Source organism: Bombus impatiens, unplaced genomic scaffold, assembly GCF_000188095.3.
Source record: "Bombus impatiens unplaced genomic scaffold, BIMP_2.2 scf_1879, whole genome shotgun sequence".
NCBI classification, from domain to species: Eukaryota; Metazoa; Arthropoda; class Insecta; order Hymenoptera; family Apidae; genus Bombus; species Bombus impatiens.
Genome location: NT_178298.1, coordinates 163,876 through 191,875, shown reverse-complemented (window position 1 = coordinate 191,875; position 28,000 = coordinate 163,876). Strand labels below are relative to the sequence as shown.

The 28,000-nt window shown below is 35.6% G+C and overlaps 1 protein-coding gene across 5 annotated transcripts; it reads left to right on the top strand.

Annotated features, from left to right (window-relative positions):
- On the top strand, window positions 1-27,997 carry LOC100741719 (large neutral amino acids transporter small subunit 1). 5 transcript variants are annotated; one of them, XM_033324252.1, is made up of 12 exons: window positions 5,620-5,765; window positions 10,293-10,540; window positions 11,411-11,657; window positions 20,514-20,639; window positions 22,600-22,738; window positions 23,468-23,591; window positions 24,119-24,319; window positions 24,600-24,674; window positions 25,641-25,800; window positions 25,931-26,023; window positions 26,227-26,282; window positions 27,418-27,997. In XM_033324252.1, the coding sequence occupies exons 1-12, from the start codon at window positions 5,741-5,743 to the stop codon at window positions 27,418-27,420; spliced, it is 1,497 nt and encodes a 498-aa protein (XP_033180143.1). In that variant the 5' UTR covers window positions 5,620-5,740; the 3' UTR covers window positions 27,421-27,997. The 5 variants fall into 5 exon arrangements, with proteins under 5 accessions (XP_012248315.1, XP_012248316.1, XP_012248314.1 ...); XM_012392892.3 differs by lacking the exons at window positions 5,620-5,765; window positions 26,227-26,282 and adding an exon at window positions 1-402; XM_012392893.3 differs by lacking the exons at window positions 5,620-5,765; window positions 26,227-26,282 and adding an exon at window positions 4,698-4,716.
- The last annotated feature ends 3 nt before the right edge of the window (window positions 27,998-28,000 follow it).

Below are 28,000 nucleotides of genomic sequence, written 5' to 3'. Positions count from 1 at the left end.
TCGTTGCCGCACGTTATAATGCTCGAAGCCCACGAACGGAACGAACGTTCGACGACAGTCATTCAGAGCTCGACCAGTGTGCCACACGTTTCGTGGCTTCTCTAATCCTCGTGCTACGTCGTGCTGGATCACATCCGCCCTCAGCAGTTGCCGGCGTCGACGATCGGACCACCCGAACCAACCGGAACAGGAACTAAGGATACGGAGAGGAAGAACGATGCTTTGAGTACGTCGCGTGTATACCGGACATCATATCCCGGTGAATTTTCTCTGTGACGCGTCGATCGTCGATAGAGGCTATCCTTTGTCTATATGCAACAGTGACCAGTGATATTCGACAAGAGAACTACACAGAATCTCTAAAGGTTGAGCATCGCGTTTCCTCCGAATATTGATTATTCGGTGAGTAATTTTTAATGGACCTGTCATTTTGGTGTTTGTTTGGTGTTTGATGAACGTGGAGGGTTGTATAAGCGAGGGAAACATTGAATGAAAGTTTGGTGGATATTCGTGCGAATTACTGTAAATAGCTAAAGGATGAGACATTGAGTAATCTCGTAAGATCGTGTCGGTAATGTTATTATGCAAGTTACGTTATGAATAACGACGCCAGTCGTATGAGAGGGCTAAGTAAATTATCACTCTCTTAAGAGAACTAAAGAAATTAGAAACGAGAAATTGATCGACTTTAAACATTATTAGCGAATATTCGAAGAATCATATCTATTGATATTTCTTCGACTGAATATTATTGTGACACCTATGATTGAGATACGAGAACCGCGATGCACATTTGGATACGGTGGTTGATGAAATCAACCCTTTTCATAGAGATGTCGCCAGCTCCTTTTGGCAATCATCTTTACTTTTTTCCGCCGAATTGCGAAATTCTTTGTCTGACGTCAGATTATCCGACATGATAATGTAGGACGAAAACTAGGTTCGGAAAACCCGGTCGGCGACCCACGTGGTCTATTGATTTTTTCGCCCGCCATGCCGCTACGTTCACGCTGGTGGAAACTAGCCTTTTCTTTCATCGGTTAGCGAAGCGGGTTAGCACACCCTGTGAATATCGCGTTAAGCACGTTTGCCTTTCCACTCCGAAATATTACATGCGAATCTTTTATGAACACGGAACGTTCGATATGCCAAGTCGTGAATTGATCTTAGTAAAAGCAGCTAGATGTTAAAGTTGTAACTCTGTTGAGATTCAGCCGTGCTTCAGTCGTGATTCGGTCGAATTTGTAACGAAATTCTGACACTCGATGAGAGTTTCTTTTCGTACTATCCGATATTCTGTCTACAAGTACACACACCACGTACACGAGTGTCGACTAGACACTCTATTTAATTATGAAACTATCCTTCTGCTTCTTGATATACCTGTAAAATTGACCCTTTACCAAAGTAACTTAATAATGATGTGACTTCAACTCCTTTACATTTAGCCATCCTTCGGCTTCCAATATTAGCCATGTACTTCCGATTTTGTATTCAAACCTACCTTCTACCTAACCGTAAACCAAGGGTACACGGAAGTCATTGATCTCCGTTTCGACCCCCTTTTCGACCCTCGTTTCGACTCTCGTTTCGACCCTCATTTCGACCCTCCTCAGAATGGAAAAAAGATCAGAAAAAAAATCAATAATGACAGAAATACAAATTTCTACCTCAATTCAGCTGTCCTGTTTCAAAGAACGTTTTAAATCTATAGTACAAATTTCTAAATCATTCTAGTTCTGTACTAAAAGTAGTACCTACTATTCTGAATACACATAGTTTTCGTTTCATTTTAATAGTAACCTAATAATACACGTAAAACGTAGTAGTACGCATAATGTACTAATACATTATTCATGATATATAATATATAATATATATATATATATATATATATATATATATATATATATATATATATATATATATATATATATATATATATATATATATATATATATATATATATATATATATATATATATATATATATATATATATATATATATATATATATATATATATATATATATATATATATATATATATATATATATATATATATATATATATATATATATATATATATATATATATATATATATATATATATATATATATATATATATATATATATATATATATATATATATATATATATATATATATATATATATATATATATATATATATATATATATATATATATATATATATATATATATATATATATATATATATATATATATATATATATAATATGTAGAACGACATAGCAGGTAGCCATACAAAAATATATTAACATAGTATATAGCAATATAGTAATTGATATTATATGTAATTATTGTGATAACTGGTCACTACACTCTGTCAGTAGTACAACTTATTGGGATGTGTACGCTCTATTTTATTTTCGTAATAGTATCGTTCCAAATATATTGGCCTTTTATTCGGAGCTTTCTGTTCACAATCTTAAATAACGATATAGCACACGTGATTGCGATAAACGCTTGTTAATATTGTTAACGAATTATAGAAAATTAGATGTTCCAATTGGATTTGTTATCGTGCGATCGTGCGGTGGTGCTGCATTACAAAATACACTTCGTCCCTTATCACAACAATCGACTGCAAACGGATCGATAACATATCCCCAGCATGATTTGAACACGTTTAGTTACCATTTCTGACAGGTATTTAGGGTCGCTAGCGCATCTCTGGTAAACATACCGTGTGATACCTACAGACAAGTATCTCTTAAGCATTTAGAAATATCGTCTAAAAAAATTTGGAATATTATAAATCATTGAACATTTTTAATAACAATACTAAAATTTAGGTTATTTAGTTATTAAAGGAAAGAAGAAATTTTCTAAATATGTCGAATTATTCGATAAATTGATCGATATTAAAATTATCTAAGAAAAGAAAACAAATATGAAATTGGTGTAATTATTGAAAGAAATAATAAATTGTAAAGTTGATGAATTAGCGAAATTTGTAATTCGTACCAGCGTTTGAAGTTTGACATTTCGTGAACTTTTTATAACGTTTAGAAGTTCCAAGTTGACGTTGGTCATGATCATCGAGCGACACGAAGGGGACAAGATTTTTTAAAATAATAATTTCCGTTAATCCGTGTCGCATGAAGGGACCGATGTCGCGTGGTTATCTTTTACGGGTGTCTTAAGTACAGGTTACGTTCCCGTTATACGGCGAACAAACCGACGTTGGCGGCGTAAGATCAATGAAAACTGACGTAATATTCCACGAAAATTTCGGGATCCTCCATACCCATCGGAATTCCTGTTTAGTTTTCAGTGCATATGTATAAAACCAGATTTAACTATCATATTTTTAATTCCTTAGTTTAAAAACCACTTTCGCAGTTCTAGGTATATACATATATGTTGATCCACAAATAATTACATGGATAGAAGAGATACGATATTTTTTACCAATATTTAAATTCAATCTTAAGGTAAACACGGAAGTAACGATAAGATGCATATTACACAATGGCAACCTTTCAGAAATTGTTACTCTCAATATGATTCGAAATAGAAAATACATTGTTGTGTTGTGTCATCCAAGATGAAAGTGTCCGCAGAGATGAAACCCATAGACTAGAATTCTTAGATCGACTATATACAAGTTCAGAACAAAGTTTTTCACAAAGCTCGTACAAATGACTAGATGGAAGGAATAGTACAATAGCTCATTTGTATATGTTTTTCGATACGTGTGCATACTGTACGTGTAGTTCGAGGAACAGGCTTGAAGCAGTACGACTGCCAGACTTGACGTATTAGCAGATCGCATTAAAGGGGGTTACTTGTTACTTTATTGCACGCAGAAACGATGGATTACGTTTTCTGACAAAAAGAAAAAGAAAAAGATTCTTCGTTTTCATATTTAATTAGATTGATTATCATCACTTTCCACTTTAAAGGATAAGATCGAGGTAACATACAATTACATAATTATTTCGAGATTTTCGAAACATCGTGCGATAATGCTCTCTCTTTCTCAATCCCAATTTTATAAGCATCCTTCCTTGTTTTACTTCTTATCGCTATACGCGGAGGAAATTTACAATTGTGAAAGCAATCACCAGATGATTGAAACAATATGCTATCTCTGAACGCAAGATGCGAAGATATTCGATAATGCACGACTATAGGACGCGCGAGATGAAATATGGCACCGTGCGATTATCAACACCAGTTGTAAGCTTCATGTGGCGTTGTTTGTTAAAGCGACTTGTTTCTCGAGTGTAAATTCTAACTGTGTGTAGATTTTATAACTTTGCAATTTAACAAGTAGTTATCCGCATAAACTGTCTGTCAGTATTTACGGTATACAGGTTGACAGATAAACCAGTAAAAATAGGGAGGAGAGGAGTAAATACGGGGAGAAAGTTCAGAGTTTGATGGTATTCTCGAGTTTTTTCTAAATTTTGTGTAACGCTCTAAGTGACATTAATCATTAAAATGAAATTGTATGCTATATTTTTAAAGCGGTAGACTCGATCATAAAAACAGGGTTTTATACCTATGTATACCATATTACAGTTGACTATTTGACAACATTGCCTACATAAACAAGGTTATTGTTCTCCATTATTACGTTTCAGATCGCTACTAATCGAAATTTAATCGTACAGGATACAAGTTACGTGTAATTTACAAGCCACGTTCGCTTACTTGTTTAATGGTATGTAACTGAATATTTGGTTCAAGTTGTTACTAATGCAATATCGTCGTAGTAAGAGTCTTTAGTCGGTTTAAACACATTATAGACGAAATGAACATGTCAGGACAAAGAATAAAATCGATGAATGTAGTAAATACGATATATGTACTCACATACTTGCTTAAACTATGTCCTTTCTGTCTTTCTTCTTCGATAGTTCCTTTGGATTTAGGAAAAATGTAAAAAGCATAGATTTACCAGCACTCTCTGTATTGTAGCCATTCTTAACTATACAAATATATCGGTGTATACGGATGAACACACGTTCACTGATCACAGTATCCAAACAAATTTTCATACTTTTCATCTTTTTACTGACACATTATTTCTTCACACATCGTTTCTTCTTAAAACTGGACAAAATGGCGGTGATTACACTGAATATATACTGCTTTCATCTCTGACACGGAATTTGTACGCGCTTTAATATCGACGATTAGCCTGATTATTTCCAAAACGGCGCCTCAAACTTATCGATTACGCAACAAGCAGTTACGCAAGCAGATATGAACGATATCGATGTGACAGGCTTGGGTTGAAAAAATGACAATGAAAAAATTAAGTGACAGAAGCGTGCGACGAGTTAGCGAATTTTGATTCTTCTAAAAGATTAATAAATATATTACGACGAATCGATATAAGAAAATTCGACGGAAACTCACACTTTGTGCCAGGTAGCGAATTACGTCTTGCGGTTGGATGCAATTACACCTTATTCTTCAATCAACTGTGCAAATGCACGACAAGATCGACCATCGATCGTTATCGTTTCCCTTTCGATAGTACCTATGGTGGTTTCGCGTGGACGTCGTCGTTTTATTCTTCGTTTCCTTTAGTTCGCGTTCTAACAACGATTTACGTTGATCCTACTCGTTTCGTACATCCCTTGTTTATCGACACATCGCGCCGTTTAAGCATAAAGGACGGCTTCCATCGGCTTGATGATCTACATATCCAATAAGCAAGGATTTTGTGGCTCAACGAAATGCGACACACGTATGGAACCTTTGGTATGTAGGGAAAGAATAAAGTTTATCGATACTTTTCGTTTCTTATCGGTAATATAGAAACTTGGTAAATAATATTTGGTGGACTATCAGAGGTTATGTTTGAATAGTCGTTAGTATAATCCTAGAACGATATTGTGGGTCGAGCTTACGAAATTTTAAACTTATATATATACAGAGATATAAATGAACTTTAGATTATGTATCATAACTTCGTTTACCTTCCTAATTTCTGTGTGTGTGTGTTTAGTTTATGGAATAAATTTTTATTAATTTTATAAAGATTGTCGATTACTTTGCGGTGTCTTTAATGTAATGCAAATAAATTGTATATTAGTTGTGATTTCTTTTTCTTTAAATTTATGAATAGTTACTTTAAAAACATTGTTATGTAAAAATATTAAACGATAATGATGATAAAATAATTACGTTATAATGTATAAAAAAATACATAATTATAATAAATCTAGGATTAGAAATTGCAAAGTGATGATATTCTTCTGGGCTTTCCTAATATGTACTAGAAAAGAAAAGGAATTAAACGTACACTAGAGAATTAATAAAAATATATTACCATCTGTTACTTTCTACGCTAATGGTTGAAAGTTTGCGTGCCATTTTCCATAGCTGCTCGTTGATAGTGGAAAGATGAATGACTTTGTTGTGATCGACGCACCGAATTGCGCCGCTGTCAACCAAAGAATTAACATGAAATATACGCCGGTGAAGCTGCATTAGAGTGCAGATATTACGATTATTTATGTAAAACGACTGCCTTTCGAGGTTTTCCTCCTTCGTCCTTATTCCTTTTTTTTTTTTTTAGTGATTTTCATATAAACAAGAGTATATATATATATATATATATATATATATATATATATATAAAATTAATGTTATGTACACAAGTAGTTCGTGTTCGTTTTAATATATAAATAATATATCGTGCTTTAAAATATATCAAATCGGTTTAGAATCACTAATTTGTCATACATATACCATACCAAAATTTCGAGTATCTAAGGGAAGGTCGCGGGAAGGTTATTCGAATACCACTATTTCTGAAGTGTGTGCTTGCAATAAATATCTTGTAATTTCTATACAGATATGATTTAATATTTCTATCGAACATCATGGTATATCATATCGTATAAAGCTTCCTGTGTAACGATATATTGAAAAGAAGTTTCTATAAGCGTTCAAATATAATAAATAAATATTTTCATGAGTCACTACATACGTAAGTAGATATATCTGTTAGCACTGCGACATAGTTTGACGTGTATAGGCATTAACGAATAACATTTTTTCGGAGAAAAGTTCTGTTACGGTCCTTTTAAAGTTTTTTTTTTACAATTCGATGCACTTACAGCGAAAAATTAACACGAATCGCTTTGAAAAATCGATCCGAATCGATTGTCAAGTGCATTATGTCAAACATATGTATGTATGTAGGTATAATGGAAGAATGGAAAGGCGAAGTAAAGGTTAGGTAAAGGCCACTTGCTTTCCATCTGACACAGTAGCTCTGAGTCTCGATTGGTTATGAATTTATGAAGCAAATAGGGAATTCGAGGTACGATTAAATTGCCACTTTAAAAACATAGCGGAACGGATTAAGAACTGGTTTTGCACCTTCGAATGTATTCGTCGTACAGGTGATAGAAAGGCGTGTATCGTCGTTCGTGGATGTGATTGGTCGATCGGTACCGATTCGAGAATAAAATCGGTACAAGAGATGACAGTCTTTGCAGATTAGTCTGGATACGCGTGTGGTCGAATGAAACTGTTGACCGAAAAATGTGTTTTGCTCGATGCTTAAGACGATCTTGGATATGGATATGACTTTGTTTCAGGAAATTTTCATTCCGTAGTTTATCGATTATCTAAAGGGGTAATGTTCGGTTTCAGTGAATTCATTTCGTTATCGTTTGGCAAAAAATGTGCAAGGTTAAACTTAACGTAAATATCTTAAGCGTTCGTTGAGTAAGAGGATTTTAGTTTTCTCCGTGAGAAACGAGGAAATTATTGATGTTCAAATATAGTGCGTTCGACTCTGAAATAAGTTTATATAATAGTTTGATAAATTTATGGTACTCTGGTGCAAATTATTTACAGCTAGGGTAGATTAAGTTGTAATTTCGTAGCTTCGCAGACAGTAGCACTTGATTTGATTCGGTGGTATGAAAATCATTGTAGTGACGTACGTGACTGAGTTTGCCTTGGGTTTTAAATATAATGGAGGAAGGAATTGATATCCTTAGCAAAGGGTGTAAGAAAATTTTTATGAAGACATGCTACGGTAATCCTACGATTAATGATTATAATTAAAATTGTGAAACTAAATTATAAAGTATGTCCTTCTATTATGTTTGTAAATAAAGTAGTATTAGATCAAGGAGAAAAATACATCTTTACCATCGATTCATTGCTACTGAATCATTAGAATGTGCAGACAAATTCATAAAACGTAATATTCGCTGTAATTCTAGAAAAGTTTAATTAGAATACTTATCCTCGATTACTTACGATCTGTGATAAAAATTAGTATGATAAAAAGCTTTACTTTACAATAAAAATTATGTCTAAAAAAAATGTTCATTTGCTACAAAAATTATTTACGAAAAATCAAGTAATCGTTAGCTTTATTTTCATCTTGTTTTACGCAGTATCTCTTCAATTCTCTCATTTTCCAGAAGAAAGATTCTTCTCTTTTGCTTGTAGAACAACTTTAAACTACAAAATACACTAAAATACCTATTGATAAAACTCTACAACCGTATTTCGAAAATTTCTGGAATCCAGTAGATAAACGACGTTATAAAGGCCGACCAGGCGGTAGAAAGGTGTGTATCGACGTTTGTGCACACCATTGGCTAATTCCGCGGCTGCGAAGGAGGGTATTTCCACTCGAAAAAAATCAGAATGACGCGATCAGCTTGCAAAAGTTACGTTTCAAATGTTGCTCGTGCAGAAAACAATCTCGTCTGACAGCATTCGGTGCTTGGCGGATAATAATCGACTTACTATGCAAACTACACGTCAATTTTAATAGATTCTATCTAAAAGCACAATTTTTTATGGAAATTCTGTTTGTTTCGAAACTCGAAGAGGATTGGAAATTTTTTGGTAGATTTTACTTGAGATTGCTATTAGTATTTTGAGATGGAAATTTTTAAACGTTTTCACTTTTTACGTTAATTTGCATTGATCGCCAGTATGTGTAACAATAGAGGAGACATAACAAATCGAAGGATTATCGTTTCTTTTTCTTAGTAAAAACGTGTTTGGCGATTATATTCCTTATTTCAATATTTATAATATCTGGAAAGTTATTTACCGACTCGATAATTTTCAGGGACAAGACAAAGAAGACGACGACACTTTCGTAGAAAAAACTTTATCGTGCGCGAATGACTTTACATTAATTTGATTATCAGCTGAATGTCAAAGGCGGATCATTTAAATTCGCCATGCAGGGTATAATATTTGACGATAGTATATACATATTGCGCACGCACGCACACGCACACACACGATCCATTGGATATTTTCCAAATAATCACAAAAGTAAAAATTACTAAAATTTCATGGACTTGACTTATTCAATGTATCGATTAAGGTTAAGATATTTATTTAATTCCTTAAGAAATTCTTTCTCAATTTGGCAATAAAAGTGATGAAATTTTGTTATATTAAAAAACCATTAACACGTAGGTATTTTAGATAGTATAAGATATCGTAGTTTTCGGACTCATAAAGATCAACGATTAAAATAGTTCTATGAAACAAAGTGTTTTAAGCGGTTAAAGGTTCAAAGCTGCATTTCATTTGTTCAGAGATAAAAAGAAAACATTCGGCTCATTTATACGTTTCTCACTAACCAGTTTGTATCTTCTTAGGTGAAAAGTCGAGAGATGAATTGGCACATTCTGGCTACGAAGTAAAAGTTACACCGTATTGTTTATTACTGAGATGAATTATTCAGAGACAAGAAACGAAACGATGGAAATTCCATTGGTAAAAGTGGAGCAGACTGGGTGTGATAAGCTGATTTACTGATTGTATTCTTCAGAATGGCGCTTTTTATCTAATGAATCGAACGTACGAGGATAAAAAATTGCGCGGTGGTTTCGATGTTCCTTACGACGCTTATTTCATGCCGTTCTTGATCGAGCTCGATCAACAGGTGGTGTTTTCTATTTTTCTTTCTAGATATTTGATGGAAAATGGAAAAGCTACCGCTTTTCTTTAAAAGTATTCACAAGAATTGAGAGGAATTTTTATTCCGATCGTATTTATCTTATTTAGGATTTAAATCGAATGTGTTAAATCCCAAAGAATCTGTATCCTAGTAACCATAATAGATATTTACGTCCAGCTTATTATAGAGCAATATTAGAAATAATATATCAAATATTAAAAATATGAATAAAAAGGGTCGAATGCATATTTTATGAACAAAGTGGTAAATCTGAGTGCGTCAATTCTTATAGAAATAAAAGAAACTCACCTTTATTCGTTCGGCTACAGGAAGGATGTCGAAGTCGGGAAGCATCAAGGATGACGAGAAGGGGCCGTATGACCCGGTTCCAATCGCCGACAAAGCCAACGACGAGATCAAACTAGAGGCGAAGATGTCCCTATTGAATGGAATTACCGTGATCGTTGGCTCCATTATTGGTTCTGGCATATTCGTTAGCCCGACCGGCGTTCTCAAGTATACAGGAAGCGTGAACGCGAGTCTTCTGGTATGGACAGCTTCTGGTATCTTCTCCACGGTGCGTACGCCATTATTTCTTTTTTTCCTTCTTAGAGCCAGAGGCAGCTCTGTTCTTTAAAATCGTTCATTCCATAAACGGAGTATGTATTCGCAAAATTGAGATTTCCTTAACAACAACATACACGTATAAGAAAGTTTTAATCTATTAGAGAAGTTGGAGATTTTGAAATGTGAAGTAGAATTGGAAGAATATTGGTAGAATTTGATATTTAGAATTTAGACGGCTTATTCGCTCAAGTTTCTGACATTATACGGTATGCCGAAGTGTGTCTCGCGTGATCGATCGATCACTTGCGATCGCTGACTACGTTCTCTCATCTATGTGATTTGCGAAGAAATTAGCCTGGTACGCTAACGAGTTCGATCACTGTCTCGTGGATAAAATATGCGTGTACAGTATACGCATGACAATTTTTTCAAAGCGCCATTAGAAATATATAAAACGGCGAAAGGAGAAAGTTGATCGCTCGTAATTACGAACATTGAATTACATGGATGTTATACGTACAATCTCACGTGAATATGTATTTTATTCGTTTAACGAACTCGAATAAAAAATTAATTACAGCCGCGAGAAAGTTAAAAACTTGATTAAATCCTTTTGCTACTAACTAAAAAACAAGATCATAATATTTTCTATCGTCGAATACACTTCAATACATTACACTTAATTTTATTTTACACTTAAATTTATTCAAATTAAAATCGATCCAACTAAAAGCAATTGGTTTTTACACGCTTTTAACGATAACATTCTTTGGACAGATCCATCTAAGACTCCAAGAAATATATCAACTGCTAAAATATCTAAGATATTATTATTAATGATCTGTATTTTAAGTGGTTTGTTGGTTTTGTTGAACGACAGGTAGGTGCGTACTGTTACGCGGAACTAGGTTGCATGATCAGAAAGTCGGGTGCCGATTACGCGTATATCATGGAGACCTTCGGACCCTTTCTGGCGTTCATCAGGCTCTGGGTTGAGTGCATGATAGTCCGACCTTGCAGCCAGGCCATCGTTGCCTTGACTTTTAGCGTTTACGTGTTGAAGCCAGTGTTTCCGGATTGTGCACCGCCGGACGATGCCACGAGGATATTGGCAGCGTGCTGCATCTGTGAGTTAATCGATCTTTTATACAACTATGTTTGCTTTCTGGAAACAATAACGCATGAAACCAGCAATTTTTACTGTTAATTATTTTCTTCTCTGTTACTTATCTTTTTATTTTCTTTTATATATATTAATCTTTGGTTATACGACACAATGAAAGATGATCGAGCGTTAGAATTAAAGGATTTGTTTAATTTTTATTAATCGTTAGATTAAGAAAGTGACTTACGGATTAAGACAGATTTTGACTTAAAGCTCCAGTTTTTGGTTGTTTCATCGAAGTAGATGTAGATATACATATACGAGCCGTTTCAATGCCACGTAATATCTATTTCGAGGCGTAACGCCCATTAAAAATTGACAACTTCTTAAACACTTCCTTGAATCATATGTCAAAGCAGTGACTTGACCGTTTAACAAATTTTCTTCGACAATTTAAATGTAGAACGATGATCGTTAATTTAAAAGAAATTCCATTACTAATCTCTATTAAAAAGAGATAGAATGTCAGTCAGTAACGTCATCACTGAAATACCACTCTTAGAAGAAACGAAGGAAGTTAAATCTGGTGGAAGAAATTAGGTTTGTTTATTCTCACGGAAATTAAGCTCTCGAACGAGCGTCGTTTAATCGATGCGACGACGTGATTTGTTCTATCGGAGGACCCCTCTTCGGCATAGTTGTTAATTGAACCGCCGGATTTTCTGGTCGTTCCAAGAACACTGTAGCACTGCCCCTCGCAATTGGATGCTTGTTCCACTGTCATTCACTAGTACCAATCTCGACTAATCGAATTACTTTCTCCGCTTCATCGTTATTCATCTTTCTAGCCGGCTTTTCATACCGGCTCCTCTTTACCGGACTATACCGTCGTTACGATCGTAAATATTAATTTCAATGGTTCGACCGTTGACTTGCCGCAAAACATCATACACCGAATTTATCTTTGAGAAATATTCTTATAATCTCGCCTATTTTATCGGCAATTATACTAATACTGATAATACTGATACTAACGCTATCAAAAATATTTCGAAAATATTTTAATCCCTAGAAAATACTTACCAAGTACGACAAGAAGCTTGGTCGTTAAAAAATATTCCAAACTAATTGCTTGTCTCAAGGATGTTCTCCGGAGATTCTCTTAGAATCCCTTTATTTAGAAAGATCGGCGATATTCTAATGGTCCGTGGAATTACATCCCCGGCTTGTTCTTGGTCATTTTTTTCTCGAGAGAAAAGCGGACGACTCGTTTTCCATTGTCCTTGCGTCCTTCGGGGAGCTTTCGAAGCTAATGCTGCTCCTCATTACGCGAACAATTTGTAATTCCTCCAATAATCTTAGTCTTTGAGTCGCCTGGCTCTATGTTTTTCTCTGAAATAATCGAGGATGTTCCTTGGAGACCTGGTAAACGCTGTTCTCCCGATTTAACGAATACTCGGGGGGAATCATGGCTTTGTTCCTCGATCTCAAACCGATGAAAAATCAAATCCGATTGTTTCGAATTGAAGCTATGACCTTTCTTATAGATTCTTCTTGGAGCAAAAGTTTCCTTCGACTGGCAACTTAATTATAACGTTCTTTCTTCGGAATTGGAATTTTTCAAAATCGTTTCAATATGAAAATATCAAGTCATCTACACACGCGGTACAAAATATACTACTCGTCTCTCAAATGTCCGTCATAATATTGAAGCTGTAACTAACTTGGTCGAATACATGTAAGTACCAATAGGGAATCATAAAAGGAGGAGTCAATAGATGATGAATTTTTATGCACCATCTCTTATTTTCTCTATTAATCTTTCATTTTGTTGGAAATCTGCCATATTTTTTATCTTATCATTACCAAAGGGTAGATAATTTACTAAGAAACATTTCTTCACTAAAGAACTAAAGAGCTAAAGAACATTTACTAAGAAAATGATATAAAAATTAATTCGTAAATTTAATCACGATGAAATTCTGTTGCAAAAATCAGTCGGGATAAATCTAACGTTCATCGCGAGAGGGTTGACTGCTCATGATCGATTTGTCATGTTGTGAAAAGACGCCGCTCTGCGTTGCGCCGGTTCTAGAAATTCGCGACGATCGTAATCGTAGCCTTCGAGTTATTTCCTTTGTAATAACGAGTAGCCATAGCGTGAGTAATAACGAAATAAAAGGTTGCATGCCGATATCGACGACCGTGCAAGAGCATTCCGCAAACACCTCACCTAGTTTTTCTCGAATCACGTTCACGTAGGAATCATTTCGAGGATCTTCAGAACAGATCGTTTCCTAGAATCATGGTAGACGGAATATCCAATGTCGTAACGTTCCGTGATTTCCGGTGATCCGTTATAGGAAATAATTTTATGCTTCGTGTAGTCAAATTTTATGAATCATGTAACGAAATTGTGTCTCATACTTTTATGTATGTATATATATATAAATACATATATTTTTTGTTTTTCTTTTTTTGTTAAAGAACTTTTGTGATTGATAAAATATGTTTTGAAACTGTATACTATCTATATGTGGAATGTTTTAAATATAATTAGACAATATCTATAGGATATTAGTTGATTAAATTTGTATCGTTCGTTTACCATTTTCCGTTCGTATAATAAAATAACCAACTACCAATCAACATTCATCCATTTTTTGTACTACGAACAAACTAAAGAAACAGCGTTTCTCCTCGACGAATCCCGCAGGAATACCAATATCACAGAGAAGATATCGAGTTCCTGTGGTCACTGGTATCGTTCTGCACCTACCGTACCGCGTATATCGTTTTATGAAACAGCGAACGCAACGCGTACCCGCAGAAATATCCTGTTCTTTTTCTCATCTTTTATTCTCTTTCTTCGTTTCTGTGGACAAAGCAAGATTCGAAAAAATTGTATCGAGTTGCAGTTAAGGAGAAAATATACGTAGTTTTGTTGGCGCAACGCGCTTTGTACTTCTCGCAGAGCGAAAGGCATGCGGATCGAGACTGTTTCGATCGTTGACGTTTCGTAATATTTCCTTATCTTCTGGAATAAGTAGTCGTTGGGTTTTTGTGTTTTGTGTAATACGATCGTTCGCGAGGTTCGTTTAATTATGGTGAAATTTTAATTGATAGAATAGTTTTGATTTTGCAGGAGGCTTTCGACTCTGGTATTTAAGCTTTTCGCTTGGTTTTCGCGTTTCGTAGATGGAATTATTTTTTATATTAATAATCGTAGTACGTTACAGAACATATTCGTCGTATTTTGCTACATAGATATTTATATATAGAATATTTATATATACATATACACATATATTTTATTAATTTTTTATCTGCTAACTACAAAATGAGATTAAAATACATGATGAAATATTTACATATGTTATTTTGTCCAGTATAGTACTAAATCTAAATCTATCTTAACGCTATTGAGACGAATGAACATTTTTAAAAGAATGAATAGGGTGCTCAGTGTGTTAATCAGAAAAAGTTACTCATTAGTATGTACAGAATATACACGTTGCAGTTTGATATCGCTATTCATACCACATAAATGATATTTTGTACCATCATATTTAACTAACCTGAAATTACGCTAGCTTTGAAATTCTTTTATCGACACCGATATTTCTAGATACAATAACGCTTTATAGCTGTGTCTTTGAAACGATCAACATGAAATCACACGATTGCCAGCTATCAGCTGGTTGACGATACAATAGCTTAGTCCTATTCGGAACGCAATCTTCTTACGCTTTACCCTGCGGAGCGATCGACAAGTATCGTTAATTAGAAAATGCAAGAGCGAACGATAATTTCCTGACGACCGCAAGCGGCTTACTCCGGAACCGCGTCTGTTCTACGATGGACGTAATAACCCGTTAAATGTCGTAGAACTGGAACGGCGAGCAGGATTTTCCGATAGCGCGAGAAAGCTTCAGGTACGTTTGCGAAGGAAATGAGTTCCGTTCAATTTCCGAGAACAGAATAAAAACGAAAATGGCGACTTCTGATGCAAGGTTCGCGATGGACGGAGCCTGAAACGCAATTTATGGTTCTTGAGCGTTTGTTCTGTTCTTTTCTAAAGATTTTTTCCTTCGAAATTGATTTTTACCCTTTTCGCGTCCTTTCTTTGTACTTTTTACTTTTCTTTCCTGTTCTCTGGCGCAAATCTCGCGATTATAGCAATTTTATCTCGATAATGAAAAAAACTTTCGTTCTTTCTCTCTGTCGATTTTCTTTTCGTCTCAATTTTCCGAACGTGATAGCTCGTATAACCGTAAGGAAAATTTAGATAACGGAAAAGTATAAATATGTAGATTTATTTATTTATTTATATGTATATATAATATGTATATATAATAAATATAACGTATAATATTAACCATCAAATCGATATTTCAAAGCGATTCTAATTGGAATGTAAATTTCCTTTATAAATATATGTTTATAAAGAAAGCTTGTTCGAATGGTTAAAATATTTTATCGCGATAATCAGATTCGTTTTCATTAATGTTTCATCGAGATTACATCAGATCGTATGTTAATTATCAGTGGCGTATGTACCAGAGCAGGGAAAAATTAGTTCCTAGAACGAGCCGGCAGTGATGAAGATCAATAATTAAGTCCAAGGGAAATCTAACCGGCCTGACGTACAATTACCCGTACGAACATTTCCTCGTACGTTGCGCGCTTCATCGACACTCTTCGAACGAACGAAATTCCGCTACTCTTAATCGTACATTCGCTCGAGTGTTTAAGTTGGAAACGATAAAGTAAAATTGTAACGTGTCGAACAATTATCGTACAAACGATTACACACTTGTAGTAAGAAAAATTCGTTTCTTCCACAATTGTGATCATTAGAATTTTTACGACTAGTGGTAGGTCTATATCGTAGAAAAGAACGGAACAGAAAGAATAATCGTTGACTTTTTCCATTCGTAACTTCTCTTTACTCCTAGATCTCGTTCTTTCCTCGACACGTACATCTCTTCCGCTACTCGATGATTTAAAGTAGACAAAATGAAAATAAAAGCGAGAAAATTCTTTACGACCAGCGCAAGTAATTACTTGAGAGAACAAGATATTTCTACCAAGGCTGCTGTCATTAAAGTCTGTCTTGGTTGTTTATTTCTGCTATGTATAAAATTGCAACAAATTAGTATTCTCCGTTTTCAATTCTTTTCGCTCTTGGAACTCAATTTTCTCTGACGTGCGTAATATTCGGCAAAATAGAAAATACAACGCGAAGAAGTTAACGGCGCCGTGAAACGGAGGCATTGACACCAGCCTCGAGAAGGATCGATATGTCGGCCAGTGGATTCGATCGAGCTGGCGTCGTCCTCAAGACGAGACGATGGCGATATCGAGTGAAAAGGCTGCGCCAGCAATCACGTCTCGTTGCGACTAAACGTAATCTTCTAATAACGTGTCAACTGGCAGCCGCAACAGTATAATTCGCCGAAAGGGGTTCCCGGGAGGAACGAAGAAGAACCTCCAGGCCGAGAAACGAAGAGGAGGGACAGACGAAACAACAAGTGGAAGCCAGTGATGTCTACAGAGAATAAGATTCCAGGATATGTCTATATCTAAGACGAGATATGTCTATATCAAGATCGAAATACGATAGTTTAAGAATCTAAGTAGGAGAGGATCGACGCTCTTTGGACAAATTGGGTTGTTGATAAGTCGAGCGTTATGTTATATTTAATAAGTCGAGAGGAATTCGTGATAAATATCACACAAGGGTCTGAAATGACGGAGGACAGCACTGGCGAAGACGCTAGAAAGAAGGAAGAGTGGTGGGAAGGGAAAGAGGGCGGAAAGTCTCGCGATATTCTTCGAGATGTTGCGTCAGTCGACACTTCTTACTTTTCTTCGCTAACGAATCCGCCAAGGACGAGGGAACCAGTCGCACGTTCGCTAGGTAGAATATTTTTCACGGTCGTACATACACGTCGTTGCACGTGCGTTCCCATTACGATCGGTGAACCTCCCTCCCACACCATTTTCAGTGATACTGCCTGTATCCTAGTCCACTGACTCAGCTCGAAATCGAAAGTCTACATGACCTTGATCGTACCTATGCAAAAAGAATTCTCGCTCGAAATCGGTGAAATTGAACGCTCGCTGGAGAGTCATTCGATCATTTCTTTTACTCATTGGCGATTTAATACTGCTAGTTTGCAATTAGGATAGCGAAACTTCAAAGAATAATAGGATGACGTTTAACGATCGTTAGAAGAAAAATATCTATAATCAGGTATCTGCCAAGTTACATTATTTGCTACTAGCTAGTTAGATTATAACATATACTATAACTATACACGTTGAAAATGCAAAATCTCCAATTGATTGCGTCAGAATTTCGACCATGACATTGCAAATGCATCGACTATTACATAACAATACGTATCGTTGCATTATCGTGTCCCTTTGATCTGTATTATTAAATCAACAACAATTTCCATCAATTATCGTATTATCTTGCATATTATCGTATATTTTCTATCTTTGAATCTTTCGGTCGTATCGAGATAAGCTGCGCCAAGTTAAAGTCGGATAAATTTATAATATATCGTATATTACAATAAACGAATCGATTTCCCGGAAGAACACGATTTTCCAATTCCCACGTTTTAAAGGAGATGTACTTTCCAAGAGGACTGAATCTTTTCATTTTCGTAAATTTGATATATATTTTCTGAAATAGAATTTACATTTATCTTCCGAAAAGATGCAGTTTGCTCAAAATCTAAAAACCTGGATTTTAATAGAAACGTAACTTGTTTGAAAAATGGCACATCCTGATAATGTATCTGGTCGGTTGAACTGACATCAAGTGAACTCGTTTTCTTATTCATCTAGGGAGTAGGTCGATAACCATCCACGGTCGATTCTACCCCTGACGTCGTCATGGTCGGTTGGACTGGTGCCAGTTAGTCTGCAGCGTTAGGCTCACGTACGCAACCGGTTCCATAAAATAAAATACCTCTCTATCCTATTGTCCATTGACCTGACGTAGTTTCAACTAAACAAACGAACGATTCACCAGCCGCGTAATTACGCCGCAGAGGCAATGATCGAACAGATGTGAAAGAAGGGTCGTTTGCGAATCTTGAGTACCATAAAGTTGCGCTACCCTTTCTATTCGATAGGCTGGAATAAGTAGCAGCGCTACGTTATTATCGACGTATTTGTTCCTTTTCCTTGAGGAACGGAAAATTATTTTAAATTATCGAGGAATGATTTAAAGAACAAGGATAGGTATATCGAGGAGAGAATTTACAGAACAAGGTATATCGAGGAAAGAGGCGATAAAAAGATGAAATTGCGACATTACGGGCTTCGTAACATAGAACACGCAATTGTTATAACGACAAGATTTTACTCGTAAAAATGTTATTTCTTTTTATGGCGAAAATATTTTAATTAGGATCGTATGAGAGCAGCCAGTGTTACTGCATGCAAAAAAATGTTACTACGCAGTTCGGTTGGAGAGGGTGCGACCCAATAACCTGTAAAAGCGTGATTTCTTTCCGATCCGAGAATAAAAAATTTTGCTCTACTTTTTTCTTATTTTTACACGAGGAATCGCATCGTACTGCTTTTACACGTCGTTCTTGGACGAAAAAAGCTTTACCGATCAATTCCATCGAGATTGAACGTTTTCTTTTTGAAGAAAAACGAGTTGAGTATCAACATGTGCGTATATGCGTATAAACTGATACTAAGATTCGGAAATTTTCAAAAGCGAAGTAAAATTGATCGGTCCGAGTTCTGCTGTACTACCGTACTCCAAATATACCTCGTAACATGCTCGGGACTAACGCTATTGCGAACGTTTGCACGCTAAGGTAATAAATATTCCATTGCGATAGTACGATCACGATCGCGATCACGATCTCGATATTCCCGATCACCGAGAAACGGAACCAACTACACGCGTTTCTCGCGTAATCACGCGTTCATTAACATTAAGTCACCTTTCCGCTCGTATCACGGTGAATGTGAAAAGTTTCACCGGTACGATAGTTGGATAGACATGTGTTCATCGTCGCGTGTCCTTGTGTCTAAGAATCCGATCGCGTTGACAGGCTTCTTCCGTTAATTCCATCCACCGATAAATCTAATTAACCAACGTACAAGCAGAAACCGATGGCAAGATTCGCGGATTCGCGTTGTCACCGTGCTACGACGAGATTTTCTTTAATGTTCATCGATCTACCTATCCGCTAAAATTAAAAAATTCCAGATTTTTGTAGTAACTTATGGATCTTAGAGTAAGGACAAGTAATGATGATTTAGAGTTTAGTGTAGTTTAATAAGCGATACTCAATAACAAAAGGACCGATTACAATATCGTCGTACGTCTTATTATCATACCATCCCGCTCCTCCACTCGCACTCTCTGACTTCTCAATTCACACTCTGTGACCTCTCAACTCGCTCACTGCGCTTCTCAATTAACATTCTGGCCGTTTTAACATCTCTTTGTCTTTTCCTAGGCCCACCACGCGCGTGTTCCGCAGACGCTCGTGGCCATGGTCACGTAGGCCCTTTCTACGAAACTATGCACTTGAAAAGATCGATGATACATTGATTGACGCGACATTGTTCATGGTTTTTTTTATTATTATTATTTATCAAAATTACAATCAATTGTCGGGTTGAGAATTTTCAGTAATATTGTTCATGGTTAACTCGATGTTTCTTAGGCCCTTTCCCCGATACTACATTTCGATATTCGATTGCTAGTCCTAACGTAATATACATTTATGTACATATTGAATTATGTATAATTACATACAATACTTACGTAGGTATGTATGTACATGCTATGATATCGATATTAATCCTTCGTGAATCGTTCATTTTCCAGGCATCTTGGCGTTCATTAACTGCTGGGACGTAAAATGGGCGACGAGGGTGCAAGACATTTTCACATACGCAAAATTACTCGCTCTTTTCATCATCATCTTCGCAGGAGCTTATCAACTCTTCACTGGTAAGTTTCGTATAAACTGAATTTCTATGGTACGAGGCAGGTTCATTTTAGCAAAGTTGAACGACAACCATAGTTTTCTACAAAGATGTACAGTACGTACATAATAAATTGCACTCGTCAAAAGGAAAGAAGTTTGTCGAATGTTAATATTCTCAGTTGTAATTATCATATTAAACAGCATGTGTATATTTATTTTTAATAGTTATTTTGTTATATATTTTATTAATTCTTGTATAATAACATCTCGCTGATTCAGATGACCATCTCATTGAACGTTCTTTCGTTATTATATTAAAAACTAATGGTGTTTCGTAATATACATGTAACAAGTTTGGTTGTTCTGGGCGATGTTCAAGATGGAATTTCAAGACGTTGAAGCTACTGCAATTGGTGACTCGAATAACCCTACATTGCCCTAAATAATTAATAAACCACTTTTCATGATTTTATCTACGATTTGAAATCCACTTTCGTATTTTAAAGGCATTATGCAGTTATAAGAAAATCGAAGGTCGTTTTTGCAACACGTGGTTGTTGCCCAATCCGCTGTTTCGGGTATGAATAGACGGCGCAGGAAATAATCGACGCCATTGCCCCACTTTCTCCGCGTAAATTAAGTTTCTTTTGTGGTCTGTCGATCGTAGGAATCTATGTTCGATTTTTGTTCCGTCATTCTTCATAATCTCGACAAGAAAGCATTCCTACGGGCGATCTGTTCGAAAGTAGACTCGATTTTTCGCAGACTCTCGGCGTTCGGAACGTTATTTAGGAAAAAAGTGGATTAGCGCGAGGTTTCGTGCATGATTGATAGGATTTTCTTCGAAACAATTTTCCACGGTTCGACTTTACCGAGATTAGTTAATGTAAAAAGGAATTGCTGGATTTTTATGCAACAATTTTTTCCTATGGAGAAATCGATGAATAGAGAGTCTTGTATGTACGATTAGGAAGCAATAAACATCGCGATCGTAGGAAAGTGTTCGAATGAAAAGAAGTTGGAATAGACTCAAGAAAAATATGTTTGACCCTTTCGGGACCAATAAAACGGTCGAGCGTGAAAATAATTTTTCGAAAGATTCTCTTGGATCGTTATAATTTTTCTAACGCTTCCTCGATTTTAAATCTACAATTTTAAAATTACGTTCGATCGTTTTTCGCTTTTTTCGTTCAAATTTGAGTCTATCGCAGTCTTCGTTGTTATATCATCGTATTCTATCTAAAGCGTTCTCTCGATCTCGAAAATTTCGAAAACAGAAAGCTTATGAATATCTCGAAATTTGTTTATTCTACGACCTCATCTCTTCTTTAATTTTCAACCCAGTGAAAAGTGTTTAGTCTAGAAAATTTACATAGAATGACAAATGAAAAATATTAGAAAAAAGGAAGTTAGAAGGCAATTTCTGTATCGTGTCTCCAATTGTTTGCTCGGTGTTAAATTCAATAACGCGCTGGCAATTTCTTGGGCAAGAACGAGGAAGCTCGCGTTAATGTTACACCACCCACGCCTCCCTTCAGACTCAGTGTATAAGACTGTTAGGCGTCCTTTCACTTACCGGACGAGACAATTTGCCCAATCAAAAAGGTGGGTTAAAGACGCGGACGATTCGAGGTGCACGTATGTGCGTGCAAGGATTCGCTTAAATTGATCTATTCACTGCGTTCAAATGGACCCCCGTAGCATTGAGTTATCGACGTGAGAACTTTTCTTTCTCAATTTTAACGAGTCGTGCCGAACAACCGAATGGAAAAGTTTATCGTTCAACGACGAGAAACAGAGATGCATAAAAAAACGTAAAAATCTGTCGTTATTATCGTTAATACTTGTACCATTCTTCTGTGTAAGAGAGGAGAGACTACGCGAAAAGAACTAGGGGATATATCGTTCCTTAGTGCATACTACGCAGGCATACTAGTGCAGGCTACGCGTAGCTGATCGATGAATGTTATCTATATTTCACAGGACACACGCAGTATTTCACGTTCGACAATACAAACACAGAAGTGACGTCGATAGCACTCAGCTTTTATTCGGGACTGTTCGCTTACAACGGCTGGAACTACTTGAATTTCATCATCGAGGAACTGAAGGACCCTGTAAAGTAAGCGACGATAAGTCATTTTGCTAAAAACTTGAAAAAAAGCGACTAACGTTGGTTTATTTGTATGTAGATCGGAAAGGTGAAAAAAATGATTAATTCGATTAAAGTTACCTTTTTAAATGGTTTTTCTAAATATCTTAATTGCCTCTTGCCAAGCTGCTTGTCAAGAGAACAGAGAAACGTTTCGTAAGAGAAAGTTTAAAAGGAAAATCGAGGCACTAGCTTGGAAATTTTCAAAATCGTCATTACTCTCTTTTTCTTGGATCCCTGCGATTGGTCGACATGAATATTTTTCATTTTCCGTTTCGAATCGTTTATTTTCAAATCCCAGTCCACTTTGGCGATTTAAAACTGTTTGGGCATGAATGAGTACGAGTGAAGTCGTTGAAACAATCGTTCCGAGCAGAACATTTAAGAGGCTCGCAGTAGCCTCATGCAACGATTAATAGCGATTGCAACAGCCGGTCTCGTGTATCTATTAATTAAAACAGGGAGCCGTAAAGCCCGCCTTCGTCAACTTGGACACGAGGTTAAGCGAGGGCTTTTACTTCGTATCCTATACTATTCAAGGTCGAATATTTTCGACTCGCAAGATCCTTTTTATTCGCTCCTGCGCCTTGGAAATATTTTTCTTAAATTGCTTTTAATCGTAGTAAAAATTATATTTTCAGCTGTATATGTCTATCGAATATGATCCTTTTCATCTTTTTCACCCTCTTTTCTGCTTAGGAATTTGCCAAAGGCTATTGCTATCTCGTGCGTCCTTGTTACAACAGTCTACGTTTTCGCAAACATGGCATTTTACACAACGCTGAGTCCAGTGGAAGTTCTCGGCAGTGAGGCTGTAGCAGTCGTAAGTTAATTTTTATAACTAAAAGAATCGGATTTCTACGTTTCTTTGGTATTGAAAATTCTGTGCTTTTTTCTTTTATAAATCCGAGTCTACGATCTTCCATTACATTGTAAAAAAAGAAAAAAGCATAGCTTTATCTTACACACTTCACCTATGCATTCGTACTTAATACACGTATTTCCTCTTAAAGCTTCTTTTACTTTATAATTTAATAATTGCAAGGAATTTTTGCATTTTACTTGAAACTTGTTGCCGTTTATTCCACGTCTATCGTATTTGTAAGATATTAATGTACGAGTATTACAAATTAAAGCTGAAGCAAAAATTTAGAAAAGAGAACGATAACTGTACTCGTTATCACTTTGACAAAGAGTGTATTTGATATATCTACGCTAGTAATTAACTTTGTATCGGATGAAGAACTTGTCATCAAAAAAATATTCTTTATTGCAAATCAACAAAGGGTAGAAAATTTCTTTTTACAAAGAAGCTAATGGTTTGATTTTCTGCTTTATTTCTTTTTTCAGACGTTTGCGAATCGTTTGTTCGGCATGTTCGCTTGGATGATACCAGTATTCGTCGCCCTTTCCACATTCGGCGCTGTAAATGGAATTCTTCTGACATCCTCCAGACTCTTCTACGCTGGTGCCTGTGAGGGTCAAATGCCTGAAATATTAACGATGATCCAAATTTCGAGGCTCACCCCTACGCCAGCTGTTCTTTGCATGGTACGTTACTATTTCCATCATTTTACAACTATAAACAATATTATCGGGTATAATTTTTAACGTTCCTAGTTTTTCAATACCTCCAGAGATGGTAAAAGCAATAGTAATGACTTGTACCTTGCTTGAAAAGTCATTTGTCCAACTTTCTGATTGAATCGCATTTATTTGCTGAGAGAAACGAGGTTTCCTTAGAAATGTTAGGTTGTTCGGAATAATCGATGGAGATCGAAGAAAGTGACTATCGTGCAGGATGATTGAAAACTTGTTTAATCTGTTGCAGACCATGTTGTCTATGTTGTATCTCTGCTCTTCCGACATCTTCGCCCTCATCAATTACGTTGGTTTTGCTACTTGGGTACGTAGCAGTTAGTTTAAGAAATTAAAAAACATTCATATTACAGTCACTGAGAAATAAATTTTTTTACTGTTTTATTTATTATTTTAATTTTTATCCAAAAATTACAGAAATTAGAAACAAATTTATCGTAAAAGCTACAATTTTTTTCTTTTACTAAATTCTACTAGAAATATTTGCTTGTAATACACATATATTCTTTTCGGTTTCTCCATTCATACGATAAATATAAAAACAAAGAACGAATTAATATTTTCCAAACGTTTATCTAAAATTCTTCTTTGCCCCTCGCTTTGTACGCTACTAACCACAGAATCTAACTTCATACGGGTAAAGAAAAAAAGAGAAACGCCATTGCATCAAGGGAAAATCGTTAGAATATTTCCAAGAAACTTATAACGTTGATTATTCGGTCAGCCATTGGAACAATAATACGGAGCCGTTTACACAGTTCGGCACAATGCGAATGAAATCGTGTAATTGCTCCTCGTTATGTTCCAAGAGACGACGCATTGAACGTCGTTGTACGTACGCACACGTCACATTTAGAACATTAGCGGTTATACCTGGCTCGCCACGAATTATTAGCACAATCGGACGAGTGACAATTTTCTAATTGTGGCTCATGCTGGTTCGTATAATTGACGGTATTGTCCGACTTTATAACCGGGCATAAACGTGTCCACCTTCGCCTGACTCGTTTGCAACCATAAACACGCATATTTTTCTTCTTCTTTTTTTTACACCTGTTTATTTTAATATCTGTTGTTTCTTTATCCACACTAAAGAATAAAATACAGAAAAATGGATGGATAAACGAGGCTCGAAACAGTCGAAAAGAACAAAGTAGAAAGAGAAAACTAGTAACAAGAAAGTAACAGAGTAAATAGTCGATTCGACGAATTCTAACGTTACAAGAAATATACAGTTATAAGAGTGTACAATTTTTTCTATCCTTTGTTGTAGTTGAGCATAGGAGTTTCTGTCCTTTGTCTACCATGGCTCAGATGGACACAACCAAAGCTGCTGAGGCCCATCAAAGTGAACCTCTTCTTCCCCATAATCTATATTCTTGCCACGCTCTTTGTAACTATTGTGCCCATGTATGCCAGTCCTGTAGAAACAGGTATATATCTTCGTTGATTAGTATAATAGACAACTTCTTTTATATGATTGACAGATCGCTAATCTCCTACACCCTATCATTAATAAATGATAATTTCTAATTTAATAAAAAATAAATCCAATTTTTCCAGGATATGGTTGCCTGATGATCCTCTCATCCATACCCGTATATTTTGTGTTTGTCGCGTGGAAAAGCAAGCCCAAGTTTTTTCAGAATGGAGTCGGTAAGTATAAACCACAAACACTTCTCAGGAAGAACAGTTCTATCAACAGGAAAAAGATATTTAATTGGTTATTTGGAGGGACTATTTGAGTTTGAGAGAATAGTTAAGTTTTCATGATTCTCCTTCGGTTATCCTTATTTTATCGACGAAGATAGGATCTTTTTGTTCCGTTTCTCTTTAATTGGCTAAATCTGTTCCCGCAGGCGCCGTTACCAAAACATTGCAGAAGATGATGGTAGTCGTCGGACCAAAGACTAAGGTTCAAAGAAGAAAAGATACACTCTGATATAATCTTACTCTCTTCATGTCACGCATGTTTAGCATCTGTTGATTTCTATTATTGATTCGTCTAAGCTTATTGCTTTTCGATCATAGTGCATGCTAATCATTTTGACAAATCTGAATCTTCACGAGCATTGTATTATTTGTATATTTTTCATTATCTATTCCGTCACCTTGGGTAGTTTTTACTGTATTATAATTCTTATATTCACGTTACTAGACAGAATTTAATCATTTAAATATTTTATCAATTATTGACATATTATCGTTCATATATTTTGGTTAATTTTTTCGTGATATACAGTTTCGTAATATTATTTCTACATATACTAGTCATGTAGTTTTATATCAATTTAGAGAGTTTCATAAGTATTGGTTGATTCGTCTTTAAGTTTGCTCAAACATTATTCAAATTTACGTTTGCATGTTGCACTCACATAATCAGCACCACGCTGACACTAACTCGTACATGCTCTACATGGTGCACCAGTACAAATTACGATTAATGTACTAATATGTAATTCCGAAATTGAAGTCCGACTGCTGATTTTTCTAATTTTTATTCCTCGATCGTGGTGTCGTCTGTTAATAATCAATTAAATCATGCTTTCGAACAGACGCTACTTATAATTTTTCTAATATTTGAGAATTTAGAAAGATGTGGTACAATTTAAAAAAGATATAAATTATTATTAAATAGTTATAGGTGTTACTATAACTATAAATATAAATATTATAATAATTATAAATATACATATAACTTTAAATATAATTCAATTATTGGATTAAGCAGACGAAAAATTAAACATAGAGATGGAACGAAGATTAAAATCTAGGGCTGCTTTTTGAAAAATTATCTTACATAGTGAAATAATTAAACTATAAGTGTTGTTTCATTTTATAGAAAAAGATAATTTCTATTTTAGAGTTTGACGACTTTACATCGAGGTTGAAACTCAAGCTAATCATCTCTCTCTCTCTCTCTCTCTCTCTCTCTCTCTCTCTCTCCCCAACAACCTCCCTCCCTCCCTCTCTCTCTCTCTCTGTCTCTCTCTCCAACACGCTATATAAAATAAATCAAGTTACTAAATCCTTTCAATCGTTGTTTGCAGTAAGTGTTACGAAGTTCCTGCAGAAGATAATGCTGGTCGTCGGCAAGTCGAAACCCGCTCAGGTTTAACCGCAGTCACAATGGATCCTTTCGACAACGATGACTTCCGGTTCCAAGAGAACTAGGCACTATTCAGAATGCTCAGAGGAAATTCCGTTTTCTTTAAGAAAATTTATTTCATATTTATCTACGTGGCAAATTTGAAAAGTCTGTGCAAACTTCAAAATATCGGATTTAAAAATCTAATTCAATTGGAACAATATTCGTTCTCTGAGCATAAAGGGCGTCCTTATTAGAGGCAGCCATATCAAATCAGGACGCCTACCAGTAGACAACAATAAAAATCTGGTTCTCTTGTCTAGTCGCCATCCGTGTTAAACTGGTTTCGGGATTTTTGCGGTAATTTATCATTCACACGTTTCATCCAACGGAGGTGTAACATCATAGACAACCAATGACCACAAAGAACTGCTGTATTTTAACATAAAGAACCATCGGCATGTAACCACTGTCAAAAGAAAACATGATTTGCCCCTCCACTGGATACGTGAATACGACTTGAAAGAGACATTCTATCGTTATTA

Coding starts and splice junctions, on each gene's coding strand:
- LOC100741719 (XM_033324251.1), top strand. CDS start 5,741: ATGCGACACACGTATGGAACCTTTG. Junction 22,739..23,467: donor GAACTGAAGGACCCTGTAAA/GTAAGCGACGAT, acceptor TTTTCTGCTTAG/GAATTTGCCAAAGGCTATTG. Junction 24,675..25,640: donor ACGTTGGTTTTGCTACTTGG/GTACGTAGCAGT, acceptor CCTTTGTTGTAG/TTGAGCATAGGAGTTTCTGT.